Source organism: Chiloscyllium plagiosum, unplaced genomic scaffold, assembly GCF_037043375.1.
Source record: "Chiloscyllium plagiosum isolate Xiang-an unplaced genomic scaffold, Cpla_swu_hap1 HiC_scaffold_8, whole genome shotgun sequence".
Lineage (NCBI taxonomy): Eukaryota > Metazoa > Chordata > Chondrichthyes > Orectolobiformes > Hemiscylliidae > Chiloscyllium > Chiloscyllium plagiosum.
In genome coordinates, this window is record NW_028270146.1 from 35,044,985 (window position 1) to 35,063,947 (window position 18,963).

The window sequence follows — 18,963 nt, forward strand, 5'->3', positions numbered from 1 at the left end:
AGAACTTAATTGACAAACACTTCCAATAGATGTGAACTAGTTGCAGTCCCTGTCTGTTTATTTGTTTGTTTTTGTGTTGCTGAATGAAATGAATGTTTTCAACTGAATTAAGACTTTTTAGTATATGACGGTCCCACACTGAAGAATGAGAAGATGTTACAGCTACACTGGGCATTGGAGAAACAGTAGCACATCCTTACAGAGAATGGAATGAGGATAAGGACAGGTAACCTGTGAACATTGGTTCTTATGTAGTGGTCCAGTTATATATGTGAACTTGTATTTGTAAAAAGGTGTCAGTTATCCCACCTATGTATTCTCAGAAGCATTTCTTCTCTGCTTCCCTCTCACTATGTGCACTGTGAAGGACTGGCAGCAATTGATCTGGGCATGACTGAGCTTTAAAAATAGCACTGAGACCAGGAGTCCTGGCAGTAATGATATTTCTATCACTGCTGAGTGAAGATAGTAGGACTGAGGCAACATAGAGGCCTGGTGTACAGTAAATGAGGTAAGCTGATTTGATTCAATTGTTTACTGTCACATGCGCCTAAGTACAGTGAAATGTTTTGTTTATGAGAAGTGCAGGCAGATCATAGTAAGCCAGGACACACAGATCATAGGGTGAAACAAACTTAGAGGCATCCAGGTTACAGAGAAATGGAGAATAGCATGCAAGGATATGCAAGAGCCCATGGAGAGAAGTCCTTCATGAAACCCCTCAAAATTGACACTTAGTCAATTTCTGGTAAAACTTTGACCCAACGTAGTTGGAGATTATTGAATAAATCTTGCAGTTTCCAACTTGCAATCAAAGACCTTTTTTTCTTTATTCTTTCATGGAATGTGGACATCTCTGAGAAAGCAAGCTTTGGTTGCTCATCCCTCCTTCAACTAAGTGGCTGTTCAAACTGTGAAGCCTCAACCAAAATATCATGGGTCAGGGGTCACATGTAGACCAGGTTATACAAAGACTTCACATTTCTTTCCCTAAGGGTCACAAGTAAACTAGATTAATCTTTACAACAATCTATGGTTGTTTCATAGCTTCATTACTAGCTTTACATTTCAGAGAATTAATTAACTGAAATTGTATCAGTCGCTATGGTTGTATTTAAACACATGTCTCCAGGGGATTAGAATGGTCTTTTGGATCATTGTCCAGTTGTGCATACATCTTCTGCCTCCCCCTGAAAATTAAGCTGCTATTTTGTTTTCTTCTTCTTTCAGTATAAGCTGGAATTGTTTCTGGAATTCTGCAGCTGCAGTTCAGGACCCTGCCAAGTAATGTGAGCCTGTCGTCTAAGGGAGCTGTGGGGGAGACTGGAGACATATTGCATTGTGGTGGGCAACAGTGTTGAATGCCTGGCATATTTTGGCATCATTTAACCTTTTAACACTTAATATCAAGCTTCAGTCCTTACTTTGGGTTGGGGGTGGGAATCGCAGAGCCATGAAAGCTAATGGGCAAGGTGCTGTCCAGGTTAGGAATGTTAACCCACTCTTGTTACACGTGTCCTTATAATTATTTGCATGCGTTTTTGTTTAGCACACTGCTTTTCAGGAACACATTAGGCAGTTAGACGGGAACTAGCTAACACTAATCTTTCCTTACTTATCTGAGTTTTGTCTGTTTCAAATAAGGAATATAAAAGAAAGGCTTATAATTCTGGAGCACCTTTCATGACACAAGGTTATCACAACACACCATACATTCTATGAACTATGTTTCAGGTATTTAGGTCAGGACACTGAGGAAATTTCCATTAGCCTTTTTATAAATATCACTTTGGGATTGTCCATCTAAAAGGGAAGATGGCACTTTGCATCTGGAAGGTCATTCCTATTGCTGCATTAATAAACATGACTGTCACCTAACTTTAGGGTCTAGATTAGAGTGGTGCTGAAAAAGCACAGCAGGTCAAGCAGCAGCCCCAGGCCTCACTTTCACCTAGTTGATTTTAACCTTATTGCGAATCCTCTTGCAAGGTCATCTAAATTTGTTATGTTTCTGGGAGTAAACAATATTCAGAATTGCTCCAATTAAGATTCCAAGATTGTGCTGGTTTGAAAGAAGGTACTGGGCTGATAAGAAGATCAAACTACTGGCACACTGATCACTCAAGCGTGGAGTGGTCTATTTGGGCTTGGCAGCATCAAGTGTAACTCGGATATGGTGTGCGCATCAGTGATTTCCCTGCACCTCTTCCTCCTCTCCTTAGAGATGTGTTGAGGTTAGCAGAGGCCTTTGGGTCAGATCACCTCTACATAAGGGCATGCTGGGCTCAAAAAAGCTGGCAGTCCCCTTGGCAAAAATAGCAGTGTCATCTGACGGACTGTGAGTACTCCTGAGCAGGAAAGCTCCCAAACTGTTTCTTTGCCTTTTCTCAATGCTCCTCAATGAAACATGATCGCCTGGTACAGAGGATGGTCTGGAAGATGCCTCACTAATTTAGATCTACCCATCAAATGCACTGGTGCTGGGCATGGAGGAGCAGTGGGAAATGATGACCAAAGGTTCTTTTTTCTTGCTTTGTCCCTTTGTTTTCTTTTGGCTGCAATGTTGGTGCTACACTGTAAAAACATGTTACTTTGGTTATTTTCTTGGGTATGCATTAGAAATTGTGCCCGCAATACATTTCTGTTAAAAATGGTTTAATCATATTGAGAGATGGAATAAGATAGAACTGCTGAACATACATCATGGTAAAAGTTAATGCTGGTAGGTAAGGCTGAATAAATTTATCTGAAAGAGGTTTCCAGTGATTAACATGTACATGTCCCTCAAAAATGTCATGACTCACCCAGAGTTATAATTACATGAGTGCCACTGGCCTTAGAGAAATGCTATTCTTTATGTGTAAGCCCATGCAGTGAATATTGTTAAACTAATTGACAAACCAATCATCTGGAAGCCTGGGTCTTTTTGACCTGATTACATAAATTTCCAGCAGGATTCTCCAGATAGTGATCAGAAACTATATAAACATAAAGGAGCCTGGACAGCTCATTGTGTTCAAACCAGCTTCATCAAGAAAAAAAATCAAACTAACCTCTCTGCCCAACTCTTTACTAATGGAGCTCTATCCTCAAATAATCAATATTTTTCTTTCTCAACTAAGGATTTTAGTCCAACTTTAGTACCTCTATTGCCACCAACAAAGGATGAGAAAGAAAATGTTGCCATTTTTGTTTAACACAATGCACATACCAAGCTACAAATTTATGATAATACATAAAGGTTTTAAAGGCAAGAAAGAACTTGCAGTTACCTTACACCCCGTGAGGTCACAAAGTACTTGACAAACAATCAAAGACTGCTACTTGGCAAACCTGCTGGCAATACATGTGCCTCTGTAGAGAAAGATCTTCCTTCTAATGTAACAGTCTGAAATACTAGCCAAGTAGTGTTACAGACAGACAATAAGACTAAATTGTCTACTGGAAAGCTAATATATACCTTCAGATTGAGAGTAACTTTTTGATATTATATTGCACAATCTATGATATTATATTTCACAAACAGGAAACATACCATTTGCATGGTTCAGGTATTCCTGCATTACTTTAATCACCCAAGCAATGACTCAATGAGTTTATCCAGATAAGAGAACTAGACTTTATTGAGTTGGTAATCTCAGCTAAGACTGCCAATTGCCTCAGCAGCTCACTGGTTTGAAAGGAGCTAATTAGCTAGATGATCTTACAGATCACTGTACCATAGGACCAATTTATTGTAATGCACAGGCAATGGATAAGAAGATATTTGTATATAGTCACACCATCCACTGTAATTAGGGTTAACAGATTTTCAAAAGGTAAAGCTGGAACACATTTATCAGTTCAATGTCCAGGGCGTATGAGAGATTGTGCCCTTAGTCTATTACTTAGTTATTTCTCCCAGACCCCGCTTTAAGCCCTTTTAGAGTCATAGAGTCATACAGCACAGAAACAGACCCTTGGTCTAACTCATCTGCACTGACCAGACATCCCAATCTGGCCTAATCCCATTTGCCAGAATTTGGTCTATATCCGTCACTATTCATATCCACCTGCTGCACATCCTAAACATAGAAACATGGAAAATGGGAGGATTAGAAGGTCATTCAGCCCTTTGAGCCTGCTCCACCATTCAGTATAATCATGGATGATCATCCAACTCAATACTATTTTATCTCTATACCCTTTGATTCCTTTAGTCCGAAGAACCATGTCTAACTGCTTGAAAGCAATCAATATTTTGGCCTCACCTCTCCCTAGAACATCTTGACACCAAGAACAGCTACGTAAGAATCCTACTTATTGCCTACAGTTCACCCTTCAACACTATTATCCCCTCGAGACTGATTACTAAACTTAGTGATCTTGGTCTAAGCCCACTCTCTGCACCTGGATCCTCAGTTTCTGACCCACAGGCCACAATGTGAAGAATGGCGACAATATTTCATCCTCACTAACACTCAACACTGGAGCCATCCAGGGGTGTGTACTCAGCCCCCTATTGTAAGTACTGTATACCCATGATAGTGTCACCAAACACCAGACAAGTTCACTGATGGCACCACCATAGTCAGTCGAATCTCAGATGGCGACGAAACAGACTAAAGATGGGAGGTGGAAGACCTGGAAAAATGGTGCACTGAGAACAACCTAGCTCTCAATGCCAGCAAAACCAAGGAACTCATTATTGACTTTCGGCAGGATGTTACTCATGCCCCCCTACACATTAATAGCACAGAGGTGGAATGAGTGCAGAGTGTGAAGCTCTTGGGAGTGGTCATCCACTCTTTCTTGGACTCTTCATGTGGATGCACTGGTTACAAAGACCCAACAACGTCTCTTCTTCCTCAGGCAGCTGAGGAAATTTGGCATGATGGCAAATACCCTTGCCAACTTTTGTAGGTGTGCCATCGAGAGCATTCTGTCTGGATGTATCACTACCTGGTATGGCAACTGTATCATTCAAGATGGGAGATGGTTACAGAGAGTGGTGAACTCGGCGCGGACAATCACAAAGGCCAAACTCCCATCTATAGAATCCATCTACCAGGCCCGCTGTCAAGGAAAGGCTGCCAGCATTCTTAAAGATCCATCCCACCCTGACAATGTTTTTCTACAACCTCTACCATCGAGTAGAAGGTACAGAAGCCTGAACACACGCACCAGCTGGTTTTGAAACAGTTCCTACCCTACTGTTGTTAGAATACTGAATGGACTCACAAACACTTAACATTCATCTGTACCTGTACCTGTGTTTTTGTTTTTGCCACTGTTTACCTATTATTTACTTATCTATGCTATTTAACTCTGTCATCTGCCTATATTGCTTGCAAGACAAAGCTTTTCACTGTGCTTTGGTACACGTGACAATAAATTCAATTCAATTCATTCTATGACAGAGAATTCCGCTGGTGTACCACGATTTAAGCAAAGAAATTTCTCCTCATCTCAGATTTAAATGGCCTATGCCATATTATTAAATAGAGGCCACTGGTACTAGACTCCCTAGTCATTGGGAAAATCCTGCCTGCATTTATCCTGTTTAGTTCTGTCAGAACTTTATAGGAAATGTAATTTAATAAAAATTCAGAAATATGGGTCATCTGGCCACTCCTATCAATGCTTCTTAACAAAGTTCACATACATAAAGGCCATTTGGATGAAAACAGCCATCAAATCTTCCTAAAGGAATCCCCCCAGCAGACCACACCAACAATATTGCCACAGAAATGCGACAGAATCCTCAAGGAAGACTCGATGGGCCGAATGGCCTTACTTCCACTCCTATGTCTTATGGTCTAAGATCCAGGATATTGGAATCCCAGGCTCATACTCACCTTGCCTTCAGCTGCCACTGAAGTAACCACGAGGAATGGCCGAATTAAGTGTAATTTCCATTGTATTTAGCTATTTCTAATTAATCTGTTCAGAACTGTTATTACACACGTCTTGAGTCTTAAACCTGGGCCTACAGGTTCGGAGGTAGAGACACTGCCATTCTACCAAAAGAACCCTGTCTATTGTTTTAACTAATGGTTCATAAGGGTAAATGCCGACTACCTGACCTGTGAGAACATCTTCTGTGAATGCACATCATTGCTGTTCAACTGAAGTGGAATCCTCCCTCCCTTTTGGGGTCACACAATGACACTGCTGCCTCAACATGCTAGGGACCAGGGTTCGTTTCCACCCTTGGGACGTCTGCCTGTTTGGAGTTTGCACATTCTCCCCGTATCTGCATAGGTTTGCTCTGGGTACTGTACTCTGATTTCCTCCAAAGAAGTGGAAGCTAGGTGGATTGGCTATGCTAAATTTCCCAGTGTCCAAGGAAGTGGAGGTTAGGTGCATTGGCCATACTAAATTGCCTATAGTTTCCAGGAATGTGCAGACTAGGTGGGTCAGCCAGTAGACATGCAGAGAATGGAGTTGATCTGGATGTAATTTACTACGGAGGCCCGTGTGCACCGGATTGGCCGAATGGCCTGTGGGGAGATTCTCATGACTCTCCTCCCCCCGCGGAATAAGCCGCGCGTTGCGCAATTCTTCGATTGACGTTGACATTGGCCAGTCAATATCGCGCGTTCCTGTGACGTCATTCAGATTGACGACAGACCCTTTGGCAGTACCCCCCCACCCGGGGGAAGAGGGGTGCCCCCCAACCAATGGACGAGAGGGGATCCGCGGAGGGGGCGGGATGTAGTGCCCCCGCCCTCAAACCGCGAGACACGCCCCCTTTTCCGTCACCTCCCCCTCCCCCACCAGCCGCACGGAGCTGGTCGTCACCCCATATTGGCAATGGACGCAGCGGCTCATCGGCTCTGACACAAAAGGAAGAGGAACACAATAGAGAGAGAGAGAGAGAAGGAGGGGGGAGGGGGGTGTGACACAAAACCAACACACAGCCAGGGCCAGGCAGCCGGTGTAGTCGAGGAATGTGACCGTTTATTCACATATTATCTGCTTCAAAAGGAAGGATCCCACCCTCATAGAGCACACGGTGCCGCCGGCCCGGCCTCTGCCGCGGTTTTAATGAAGTGAGCGGCGCGAGGACAGGAGAGAGGCGGCCTCCTAACCCCCCCTCGCCCCCCCCCATCCCCGTTACCTCCCACCGCCCCCCCCCCATCCCCGTTACCTCCCACCGCCCCCCCCCCCCATCCCCGTTACCTCCCACCGCCCCCCCCCCCCATCCCCGTTACCTCCCACCGCCCCCCAACCCCACCTTCCCCTCCCCGGGCCCTCTGGACACAAGGCCGTGCTCCCTTAGGAGGGTGCTCTCTCGGCACCGGGATCCGGGCCTGGCACTTTGGGGGGGGAAGTGGGTGGGGGTTTAAGGAGGCGGGGAGGAGACCAGCCCTTGTTTACCCCGGCTCTGTCTTGTGTGTGTTTGTGGGGAGAAGGGGGCGGGGAAGGCCCCTTTCTGCCTCTTGTGTTTGTCTTGTCTCAATTCCACACACATCCTCCCCCCCCCCCCCCCTGTCCCTCTCCCCTCCTGCCCCTCCCGAGGTGAGCTGGTGACTCGGCTCGGTCGAGAGGGGACATGTCCTCGCCCACCGTCACCTCGCCGGTGGAGAAAGTAGACGGATTTTCTCGGAAGTCCGTCCGCAAGTCCAAGCAGAAGCGCTCGCACAGCTCCTTGCAGTACAAGATCCAAGGCAAAGCCGTCGACTTGAAACCCCTGCCTCTGCTAAAGGGTAAGGAACGGTCAGGCCTGCCTCACTTCAGTATTTTACCTCTTGATTTTTATATTTATTATTAATGTGCCTGACTTTGAGCTCGATACGTTCTTAAGCAGTGAATGGAACCGGTGAAATAACAAAGTTGCTAGATAGGTTTCTGTAATAGAAGGAGCATGTCTGTTGTGTAGTTTATTTGGATTTAAAATGTTCCACCAGGCTTATATTAAAAAAAACAAAGAACTGCGGATGTTGGAAATCAAACAGCACTTGCTGGGAAAACTCAGTAGGTCTGGCAGCATCTGGCACTTCTGATATTCTGAAGAAGGGTCACTTGGACTCCGGTCCACAAATTCTGCCAGACCTGCTGAGTTTTTCCAGCAATTTCCGTTTTTGTTTCTGAGCACTTGAGTGTCAGTTTGAAGGCGATCAGGAATTTGCATGGGTTCCTCCCCCCCACTCTCTTTCCATTCCCACCCATAGTTTTACGGTTAAAATACTATAATTATTTGCACGATTGTTGTTTGCAAGTTTTCTGTGCAGCTTGTTGTGCTGAGTATTTAAAGCTGGGTCAAATGTAAAGGACATGATTGTTACTCCCCTCTTGTCCTGTTGACCCAAAGCCTTTGCGGTTGCCAAGCTGACAATGACTTCACAGTTCATTCCCTGTTGCTGAAGTAACAAAGGTCTCTAGAGGAGGTGACTTTTGTAACTGTTTTCTTGTAAGAGTACTGATTTAAATACATGCTTTAGATATTGTTTTCATTTGCTGATAACTTGTGAGTTGTGTTAATCTGTAACATTAACTTGAGTTGATCAGGTGAGTTGCTCTGTTATTAGTACATTCTATGCATGAGTGAACAATGGGTATTCTAATAGCCTTCCAACTTTATTTTCAGCTAGGTATACTTTATCCAAGAGAACTTTCAAACTTGATGGAAGCTGTGGTTCTACAGCAAGATCGGAGTATTGTGCTTTCCAATTATTAAAGGGAGGAGCAAATGAGCATTAAATAAAACCAAAAGTAGTATTGCGTTCTTCTATATGCAGTAGTGCAGCAGATGCCACTGGACTGGTAATCCAGAATTGTAGATTAATGTTATAAGAATATGGGATTGAATCCTATTATGGCAGATGGTGAAATTTTGAATTCAATAAAAATCTGGAGTTAAAAAGCTAGTCTAATCATAACTGTGTAACTAGTTTTACTCTTGTAAATACACACCTGATTGATTAATATCCTTTTAAGAATGAAATTTGCCATCCCTACCTGGTCTAATCCATATGTCACTCCAGATTTACAGGATTGTGACTGACTCTTGCCTGCACTCTGAAATGGTCTGGCAAACCACTGAGTCCAAGGGTAATTAAAGATGGGCAATAACAGTTGACCAAGCCAACAATGTCCAAATCCCATGATTGATTTTTTTAAAAAGTAGCTAATGAATGCTGCACACTTCAAGATTGCAACAAGAATGTGAGATCTTTTGCAAATATGCTAATTAAAATAAATTACTTATGATTGGGCAAGTCCTATTCTACAGTTGGCTCTATTCTCCTTAATTATTGAAATGATGTTTGCAATTATAGTCTCTCTCAAATTGTTACTAAGCATTATGGTATTTTGCAGTTTTAAATCATTTAGTTTGGAGACCACTTAGAAATTGGTGATAAAACAGATAAGTTTGACTGTCACAGTTTTGATTGGAGTTAGTCTTTTTTTATGGTTGAAAAGAAAACTATATATTTTCATTGTAGAATATGAGAGATTGCCATCCACAAAATGCACTGCTCCTCTTTGTCTCACCTGTTGACGAGGCCTCTCCTGGATTACTGTGTGTAGTCCTGGTCGCTCTGTTATAGGGAGGATATTATCAAGCTGGAGAGGGTTCAGAAGAGATTCACCAGCATGTTGTCGGGAATGGAGGGTTTGGGTTATAAAGAGAGGCTGGATCAGCTCGGACTTTTTTCACTGGAGTGTAGGAGGTTGAGGGGTGACCTTATAGAGGTTTATAAAATCTTGGTGTGAATGGCAGGTGTCTATTCCCTAGGGGGTTGGAATTTCAAGACCAGGCAGCATATTTTGAAGTTGACAGGAGAAAGATTTTAAAAGACATGAGGGCTAACGTTTTCGCACAGAGTGGTTCCTGTGTGGAATGAACTTCCAAAGGAAGTGGTGGATGCGGGTACAGTTTGAAAGACAGTTGGATAAGTTCGTGAATAAGAGATATTCACTGGAACGAGGGCCAAGCACAGGCAGGTGGGACTAGTTTTATTTGGCATTGTGGTTGGCATGGACTGGTTGGACCGAAGGGTCTGTTTCTGTGCTGCATGACTCTATGACTAGAATATATTCTTGAATTAGGTCCAGATCTGGTGTGTAAAGGGTATTTCAAAGAAACATTTTTCCCTTCCCTTTCCCCCAGAATTTGCTCCCATTTTTGCCAAAGGCTGTACTAGCATTATTTTTTGGATGCTGGCCCTACTTCAGCTTTTTATTTCATATGCAATTCTTCACAACCTAACTGAGTTCGCTAACAACCTATTTTATTGGTAGGAGGTGGAGCAAAGGAAGAAGTATTGTGACGACTAAGTCAAATGCTGTCTATGTGCACTCTTTCTGCTAACTGCCACTGGGTAATGATCAAATTGGACCAAGTTTTTGTTGCTTTATACTTTCTTTGAGCCCAACATCTTAAGCCTGATTTCTACCATCTTCAAGTTCACCTATCTAGGTGCAGACAGACATCTGAATTTGGGACAGCTTGGTTCATCTAACTCAAAGTGGATCTTCAAAGTGGAAAAAGATTTTAGCAAAAAAAATAAATCTAGGAAGCGTGCACATGCCTGCATTGAAATAGGATTTTTTTCTCTTGCAACACACTTGCTAGCATGCATATCTCTTTTTAAGCAGCAGTACAATACTCCAAGTTTGAAAATTTACAACCACTGTTAAATAAACCTTTTTGAAATCAATCCTTAGGAAATTTGACTAAAATGGAAAACATTGGTGTTTTCTCATTTCCACAAGCAGAACATCTTTGTGCTATTTCTGATTTTAGGTATTGATCAGTTGTTTGTTTGAGAAGATGGTAACATTGAAGGCATATTTCAGTTGAATGCATCAATTGACTGTCAGTCATGAGTGCAATTTGAGTACTATTTAAATCCTTATTTTTGTTACTACTTTCAGTATCATCTTGATGAATTTATAACAAGTGCACCATTGCGTTTCTTAATCATTTAGATGCTAATTAAAAAGTCCATTTAAGTGTTGTTCCTCATGGAGATGGCATGGTGGTATGATCCATCCTTCATTATAAGTACAATTATAGTGTATACTTTACAGTAAATTGTTTTTTAAAGTTTTACCAAAGTGATAAAGTAAATGTAAATAAAACAAAGAACTATGGATGCTTAAGATGGGAAGCAAACAACAGAAAATACTGGAGAAGCTCAGCAGGTCTGACAGCATCTGTGCAGAGAAAGCAAGAATTAACATTGAGTGCAGTAACCGTCGGAGTCTAAAAAGGAAATCACTGGCTCTGCTTTGGCTTCACAGATGCTGCTAGATTTGAGTTTTCAAACATGAAGTAAATTTCACTTGTACATCATTGCTGTCTTCAGTTTTTCAAATGATTGTTTTGTTTTCCTGTGTCCTCTGTTGTTTTTATCTCTAGCCATAAGCTTTCTTGGCAAAGAGTGTTCTTATTGCTGGGAAATGCTCGATAAAGGGCTGCAGTACAGATCAATACCATGATTGAAAATCACAAATAATGGCATCTAATGAAGTACTTCAAGAATTAGTGATTATAATACAACCTTTTATAACCTTTTGGGTTAGAAAGTTAGAGGAGGGCAAGTAATGGGAGGGTGATATAGTGGCACTGATGGATTGCCTGTACTATGCACCAGGTGATATTAGTTACTCCAGATAAACCAGAACTTTGATTTACACACCTGAGGCTCTCAATGGATAACCCCAGGCTAAAGGAGACAGGAGAACCAGTATTAAAACATTATACCTTTTTCTTCAAGAAGGATTCGCTTTTTAGTACAGGTACTGTCATCTTGGCAGAGTCAAACTATTTTAATGCACTGTAATGTCTCTGTTCTGTGAAATGCTTGATAATCAGTTTGCCTTAATTAAAATGGTAGTAAGCTGGGACATTGATTAATTATAGAAGGATTACTTTTCTGAATCTTTGATTTTTTTTTTAGAATTTACATGAAATAATTTCAATCCTAATACTGTAGTTGTCTCTTTTGCCATTCAGTAGATTATGATATGAGTCTGTTGTCACCAGTTGTATTTATATGTGGTTAAAATGGGAGTCCCCAATTAACTTGGTCATATCTTGACTTCAGCATGCCTCAGGAAAGGTATAATGGCTGAGGTGCAATGCAGATTCATCAGAATAATGTTTTGAGTGTTAAATTGAGGAAGAGTTGCATAACTTTGGTTTGTTTTGCCTTTATATAAGATGGTTTCAAAATCTGATCTAGTTGTTTAACATACTAAAATTGTTTGAGGTAGATGCAACAAAAGTATTTTATTTGATGGGGTAACTAAGATCAAGCAGATACAAACTAAAAATTAGACCCAGGTAATTTAGGAGTGTATTGTACTCATTTTTTCTAATTTGCAACATAAGAATAGGAGCACAAGTAAACCATATAGCAGTGCTTTCCAAACTTTTCCCCACTGTGACCCCAGTTTTGAGTCTTAAACTGTTGTGTTCTGTCTAGGAAGAGAGCCTGCCTTAGAATGAGGGGAAGAGGGCAAAGGTTGGCCATTGCTGCCTTAAGCTTGTGACCCCAAAGTTTCAATTCCTATCCTACTTGGGGTCCAAGCTGCCACTTTAGTCATGTCATGTAGCCCTCAAGACTACTCCATTAAATGTAATCGTGACTGATCACTAACCTTAGATCCCTTTCATGTCTGCTTCCCATATCCCTTGAGAGAGACAACCTGTCTAAATATACCTCTATCTGCATTTCAACTTTAATTTTGCTCAACAAAATGGGGCATCGCAATCTTGAGGTAGGCAATTCCAGAGATTCATCTGAAAAAAAAATCCTTCTCCTCCTCCTCTTTGAATAAAATGATTGTCCCATAATCCTGAGACTGAGTTGCATGTTCTAGATTTCTCCAATCAGGGAAGCAACTTTTCAATATGTTTCAATGAGATTACCTCTTTTCTTTTATAGACCGTGTTTAGGCCCAACTTACTCAACCTGTCACTCAAGGAGCGCGTACTACTTTCCATGCATGTATATCCATCCATATTTTTCCATGGAGAAAAAGACCTAAACTCTGTCCTTCATTCTAGGTGTGATCTTATCAAAGTGCTATTGAGTTGCAGTAAGACTGCCTTGTTCTTCTACTACTTCTACCTTGTAATAAAGAGTAATAAGCTATTTACCTTTCTAATTGCTTGCTGTAGTTGAATGCTAACTTTACTTGTTTGATACACCTAAATTTCTCTGCACATCACCATTTAATAAGTGTCATGCCTTTTTAATATTCAGCTTTTCTAATTATCAAACTGAAAAACCTCATGCTTCCCTACATCATACTCTATCTACAACCTTGTTGCCCAGTCAATTAACTGCACTGTTTCCAGCCTTTTGCCCACCTCACAGTTTACACTTGCACCTACCGTTGGTCAGTCAACTTAGATACTTTACTCAGTCTTTGTCTAAATCACTAATATACCATATATACTCAAGTAAAAGTCGCTCCCTTATTTTTGACCAAAAACTCTGGAATTTTCCTTATCTCATGTAAAAGTCAACGCTAGTTTTTTTTGTAGATAATCAACACTTATGTACAGGATAATACCTTGACAATCAAATGTTACAATGAGGAAATGAATTTTTTTGTGCTATCGTATGTTTTGCTGTGCAATTCACACCAATTTGGCATGAAAGTTTAAGATGCATCAGGCCAGAATCAGGTGACAATCTGTGTTCCACTCAACTTACTGTAATTGGTTATTTTTTTATTCATTTAGAGATCAATTGGGCTTCTGCTAATGATATGGTATTTTAGACGTGTGGGTGGCACAGTGGTTAGCACTGCTGCCTCACAGCGCCAGAGACCTGGGTTCAATTCCCGCCTCAGAATTGACTGTGTGGAGTTTGCACGTTCTCCCTGTGTCTGCGTGGGTTTCCTTCGGGTGTTCCGGTTTCCTCCCACAGTCCAAAGATGTGCAGGTCAGGTGAATTGGCCATGCTAAATTGCCCGTAGTGTTAGGTAAGGGGTAAATGTAGGGGTATGGGTGGGTTGCCCTTTGGCGGGGCGGTGTGGACTTGTTGGGCCGAAGGGCCTGTTTCCACACTGTAAGTAATCTAATCTAATCTAATCTAGACTGTGGCATGAAATTCAGCCCCTCAAAAGTAGTATCTATGTAATAGTCAACCCTGTAAATATAACCTTAGTCTAAAAAGTTCAATATTTGTACAAGTGTATATATGGTAGATTGTAAATGACTGACGTTTTAGCACTGATCCTTGCAGTACTCCCACTAGCTACAGCTTGCCAACTTGAAAACACTCATTTATTTTTATTCTTCTCTTTCTGTCCATTATCGAATTCTCTCTGTGCTAATACGTTAGCTCCCATCCTGTTTGTGACCCAATTCTCTGTGCTATTTTAATATTGCCACCTGTATGTATGAATCTTTTTATCTACACCTTAGTCCTGTGGAAATTCAAGTATCCCATATCAATTCCCTTTTACCTCATTAGTTACAGCCTCCTAAAAGTTCTTTAAAGCTAGTAAAAATCTAGATTGTTCACTCCAAAAATACTGTAGCTGCTAGGACGGATGGGAGGAATGTGAAGTTGGAATGCACCAAGATTGGCACTGAGCCTTTTCCGCTACCTGATTGTCATGGGTGTTCTAATTGAACAAGTGAGATAGAAAATGCTGTTGTCAATTATATTAGCAGGTGAAATTAATCTACTGGTGGAAATGACGAGAACATAACTGGAGACCTGGAAAAAAAGTATTGGAAAATAGGATATGAAGATAAGTCGATCAAAACCTGATTTACAGACAACAGTTTGAGTCTAGGCAAGAGATGAGAGAGAGTGTTTTTTTTACAAAAAAAACTTTAAATAAAAAAGGGGAAAATGAGCAGGTCCAGTGTGTGGGATCTGTGGCAGATGAATAATGATGAAAATAGAAACAAAGCAGTGGATTAGCTCTAGTTAGTCATTTGAAGTAGTGCAATATTGTTTTGCAATTTAAAATGTATTGCTGAAACAAAAAGGAGGAATCTTTTAGACATTGGAGAGACCAGCCTCTTCAGTTCATACAGTAATATGGATAACATTGAAGGGAACAATAACTAGGCACTAAGGTGTCGATGCTGAGGCAAGTGTGAAGAGAGGAAATGTGATGAGGTTAGTATTGGAAGTGGGGCAGCTGGGAGTAACAAGTGGAAGGCTTAAAATCAAATAGAAAGAGCTGTTAGCAAGAAACTTAAATGCAGTGGGATTAGAAGAGGAATGGGCACTTGACTGAAGATGTAGAGGACTATGGGAAGACAGTGGCATAGAATTTCTATCACTGGCCTAGAAATCCAGAGGCCCAGATTAAATATGGACATTGGTTGAAATCCTGTCAATGCAGGTGTTGAATTTGAATTTATTTTAAGTTTTATTAGATTTATTCATTGATAAGAACCTACAATTTAGAGCAATGATCGGTAGTGGGGACATTTTACATCTATTATTATGCTGGAAAATAAATTTAACTGTTTGCAATGTTGCTGATGTGTCCATTTAATAGGTCTAATAAGTTTCCTTTGCTATTATGATACTGTTCGTTTGAAAGCATATTTTAAAAATTATTTTGTCTTTTGATTTTCAACTGGCCCTGCTCTCTCCTGCAGTTTTTAAGCTGGTCAGTAGTTGTGTAGTGCTGCTGACGGTTGAGATTTGTGCTTGTGTTCTCTTCTGATAACCTGGGTGGGATCAGAGAATGAACTTCCTTACACCACATTGCGTTCTGGGTTGGTGTAGTATTATGCAATTTAAAAGAACTTTGTGTAGAAATTTCAGTGGAGAAATTATTACAACTAACCCATGAGAGGATTGGCTTGTGAGTCAGATATTTCCTAATTGAGAGTGCAGTGAACTTTTGGCTTTCTCTTGTAAATTAAATACCTTACCCAGAAATCCAATAAAATGTATTTTAATGTGTGCTGAGGAATATGGATATTTGCATTTGAACTGAATGATAGATCATAAATGCAAAAGCCCATCTCACGAACATGAAGTGGGCGCAGGATTAGGCTGTTTGCCCATCAGGCCTGTTCTGCCATTCAGTAGGATTATGGTTGAATGAAACAGTGCAAACAGCAGAAATACACTTGAGAAAACATTTCTGTCACAGAAAATTGTAAGGTTATATTTTCTGTTTGTAGTCTGGTTGATTTTGTATTGTTCACTATTAGAGTTAATGATTTTAAGTATGGCATTCTCTATTACATGTACTTCATATATTACATCTGTAATTAAGACTATTAATGTGATTATTAATAATTGTTTAAAATGAACATTTGAAGTTGTGTTCTGTTTTAAAGTATTTGGACAATTTTAAAGATTGATTTTGTGGTGTTTGTATCTAATGTATTTAGACCTTGATTTGAACCAGGGTACAGATTACAAATTAAAAGAAATTTACCTAGTCATTGCAGCCTTAGATAAATTATTATACAAATCCTCTGAGCACAAAAATTGGGCCCTCTACTACATTGATGTTTTACAATGAATCTGTGTATGTATAACTCCTTGCGTTCACTTATTTGCTGCTTGATAGTCAAAGTTTGTCTGTGGTAAGGTGACATGTTCCAATACCAAGTGAGCATTCTTTGTGATTTCACGGTATTCGACTTTTGGGTACAACAATGAGCCAAATCTCCTCCTCGCCTATTGCCCACATGCACATTTTCTATTCATTTTATTAGATATTAATCAGGAATGTAAGACTGGCAAAGTCTTGGGACTCCAGCTGGGATGTAACTAATTTAACACCTGCTTCTGGTTTGTACAGCTTGCTGCCACGTAAGTTTGTACCTTTTATCTGGGGAATGTGAAGATGTGTTTAATTAATTGATATATAAAGACCTTTTTTGCAAGGTTTGTGAAGGTTTGTAGCTCAGGTTGAGGCTTAGGGTGTAGGTTTGCTCGCTGAGCTGTAGGTTTGATATCCAGACGTTTCATTAACTGGCTAGGTAACATCATCAGTGGCGACCTCCAAGTGAAGCGAAGCTGCTGTCTCCTGCTTTCTATTTATATCTTTCTCCTGGATGGGGTTCCTGGGGTTTGTGGTGATGTCATTTCCTGTTCGTTTTTTTAGGGGTTGATAGATGGCATCTTGATCTGTGTGTTTGTTTATGGCATTGTGGTTGGAGTGCCAGGCCTCTAGGAATTCTCTGGCATGTCTTTGCTTAGCCTGTCCCAGGATAGATGTGTTGTCCCAGTCGAGGAAAAAAACCCCACCATTTCGACTGGGACAACGCATCTGAAAGGGCAATACTTTCCACACAGGATGATGTCTCTGGAGCAGGTTGCCACAGGTAGTGGTGGAGGAGAATGCAATTTTGTCATTTAAGAAACATTTGGTCAGGTAAATGGATGGGACCGATATGGAGGGATGTGGACCAAGCACAGGTAAATGGGACTAGATTAATTGTGAAAACTGGCCAGTAAGGACAAGTTGGGCTGAAGGGCCTATTTCCATGCTGCATACCTTTATGATTCTGACTCTGGTAATAGCCAGTTTTGAGACTATTTGTAGCTCAGGTTGAGGTTTATGATGTAGGTTTGCTCGCTGAGCTGGAAGATTCATTTCCAGACATTTTGTCACCACACTAGGTAACATCTTCAGTGGGCCTCTGGGTGAAGCACTACTGATAATTCCTGCTTTCTATTTATGTTTGGGTTTCTTTGGGGTGGTGATGTCATTCCTGTTCTTTTTCTCAGGGGTGGTAGAATGGGCCAACTCGATGTGTTTGTTGATAGTTCTGGTTGGAATGCCACGCTTCGAGGAATTCTCGTGCATGTCTCTGTTTGGCTTGTCCTAGCCTAGGATGGATGTGTTATCCCAGTCAAAGTGGTGTCCTTCCTTATCTGTATATAAGGATACTAGTGAGAGAGGGTCATGTTTGTCCAGTGTAGTGTTTGTTACAGTTCTTGCATGGTATTTTGTAAATGACATTAGTTTTGCTTGTTGTCTGTGTAGGATCTTTCAAGTTTATTAGATGCTGTTTTAGTGCGTTGGTGGGTTTGTGGGTTACCATGATGCCAAGGGGTCTGAGTAGTCTGGCAGTCATTTCCGAGATGCCTTTAATATAGGGGAGAGTGGCTAGGGTTTCTGGACGTGTTTTGTCTGCTTGTTTGGGTTTGCCGCTGAGAAATCAACGGACTGTGTTCACTGGATATCCATTCTTTTTGGATACACAATCAAGGTGATTTTCCTTTGCTTAGTTCCTCTGTGCTGCAGTGTGTGTTGGCTCATTGAAATAATGTTCTGGTGCAGCTTTGTTTGTGGACGTTGGGATGATTCTGTGTAGTTCAATATTTGGTCCGTATGTGGTGTTTTCCTGTAGATGCTGGTTTGAAGTTCCCCATTGGCTGTTTGCACTACTGAGACATCTAGGAATGGCAGTTTGTTGTTGTTTTTCCTCCTCTTTAATGAATTTTATGCCAGTAAAGGTATTACTGATAGTCTTGAAGGTTTCCTCTTTGTTTCGTTTCGTGATGACAAAGGTGTCATCCATGTAGCGGACCCAAAATTTGGGTTGGATGGTTGGTAGAGCTGTTTTTTCTAGTCTTGCATTACTGCCTCTAAGAACCCTGATATCGGAGATCCCATGTGTGTTCTTTTGGTTTGTCTGTAGGTTTTGTTGTTGAAGGTGAAGTGTGTGGTATACATAGGTCCACTAGCTTGACGATACTGTCCTTGTTGATGAAGTTGGTGTTTGGTGTATGTGTCTTTGGTTCTTCTAATAATGAAGTCAGTGTTTCCTTGGCCAGGTTGATGTCGATTGATGTAAACAGGGCTGTTACATCAAAGGAGACCATTATTTCATCCTCTTCAAACTTGGTGTCTTTGGTCTTCAGGAATTCTTGGGTGGAATGGATGGAGTGGCGTGAGTCTTCTAAAGTGTTTTAGTCTTTGGTGTAGCTCCTTGCCCAATCTGTAAGTTGGTGTTCCAGGTAGCAAGCCTATGGGTCTGAGGAGGGCTCCTGGTTTGTGAATTTTGGGTAATCC

At 41.1% G+C, this 18,963-nt stretch overlaps 1 protein-coding gene and 1 long non-coding RNA gene across 2 annotated transcripts in view; both read left to right on the forward strand.

The window, feature by feature from the left end:
* The first annotated feature begins 357 nt into the window (after window positions 1–357).
* On the forward strand, window positions 358–5,386 carry LOC148149375 (uncharacterized). Its single transcript, XR_015757853.1, has 3 exons — window positions 358–511; window positions 1,231–1,344; window positions 4,200–5,386. It is a non-coding gene; the product is annotated as an uncharacterized LOC148149375 (long non-coding RNA).
* A 1,792-nt stretch (window positions 5,387–7,178) lies between these two features.
* ppp2r5eb (protein phosphatase 2, regulatory subunit B', epsilon isoform b) overlaps window positions 7,179–18,963 on the forward strand; it is a 90,531-nt gene continuing 78,746 nt past the window's right edge. Inside the window, exon 1 of the mRNA XM_043697219.2 lies at window positions 7,179–7,691. Coding sequence (XP_043553154.1) covers window positions 7,538–7,691 — 154 coding nt within the window. The 5' untranslated portion in view covers window positions 7,179–7,537. The remainder of the gene's footprint in view (window positions 7,692–18,963) is intronic.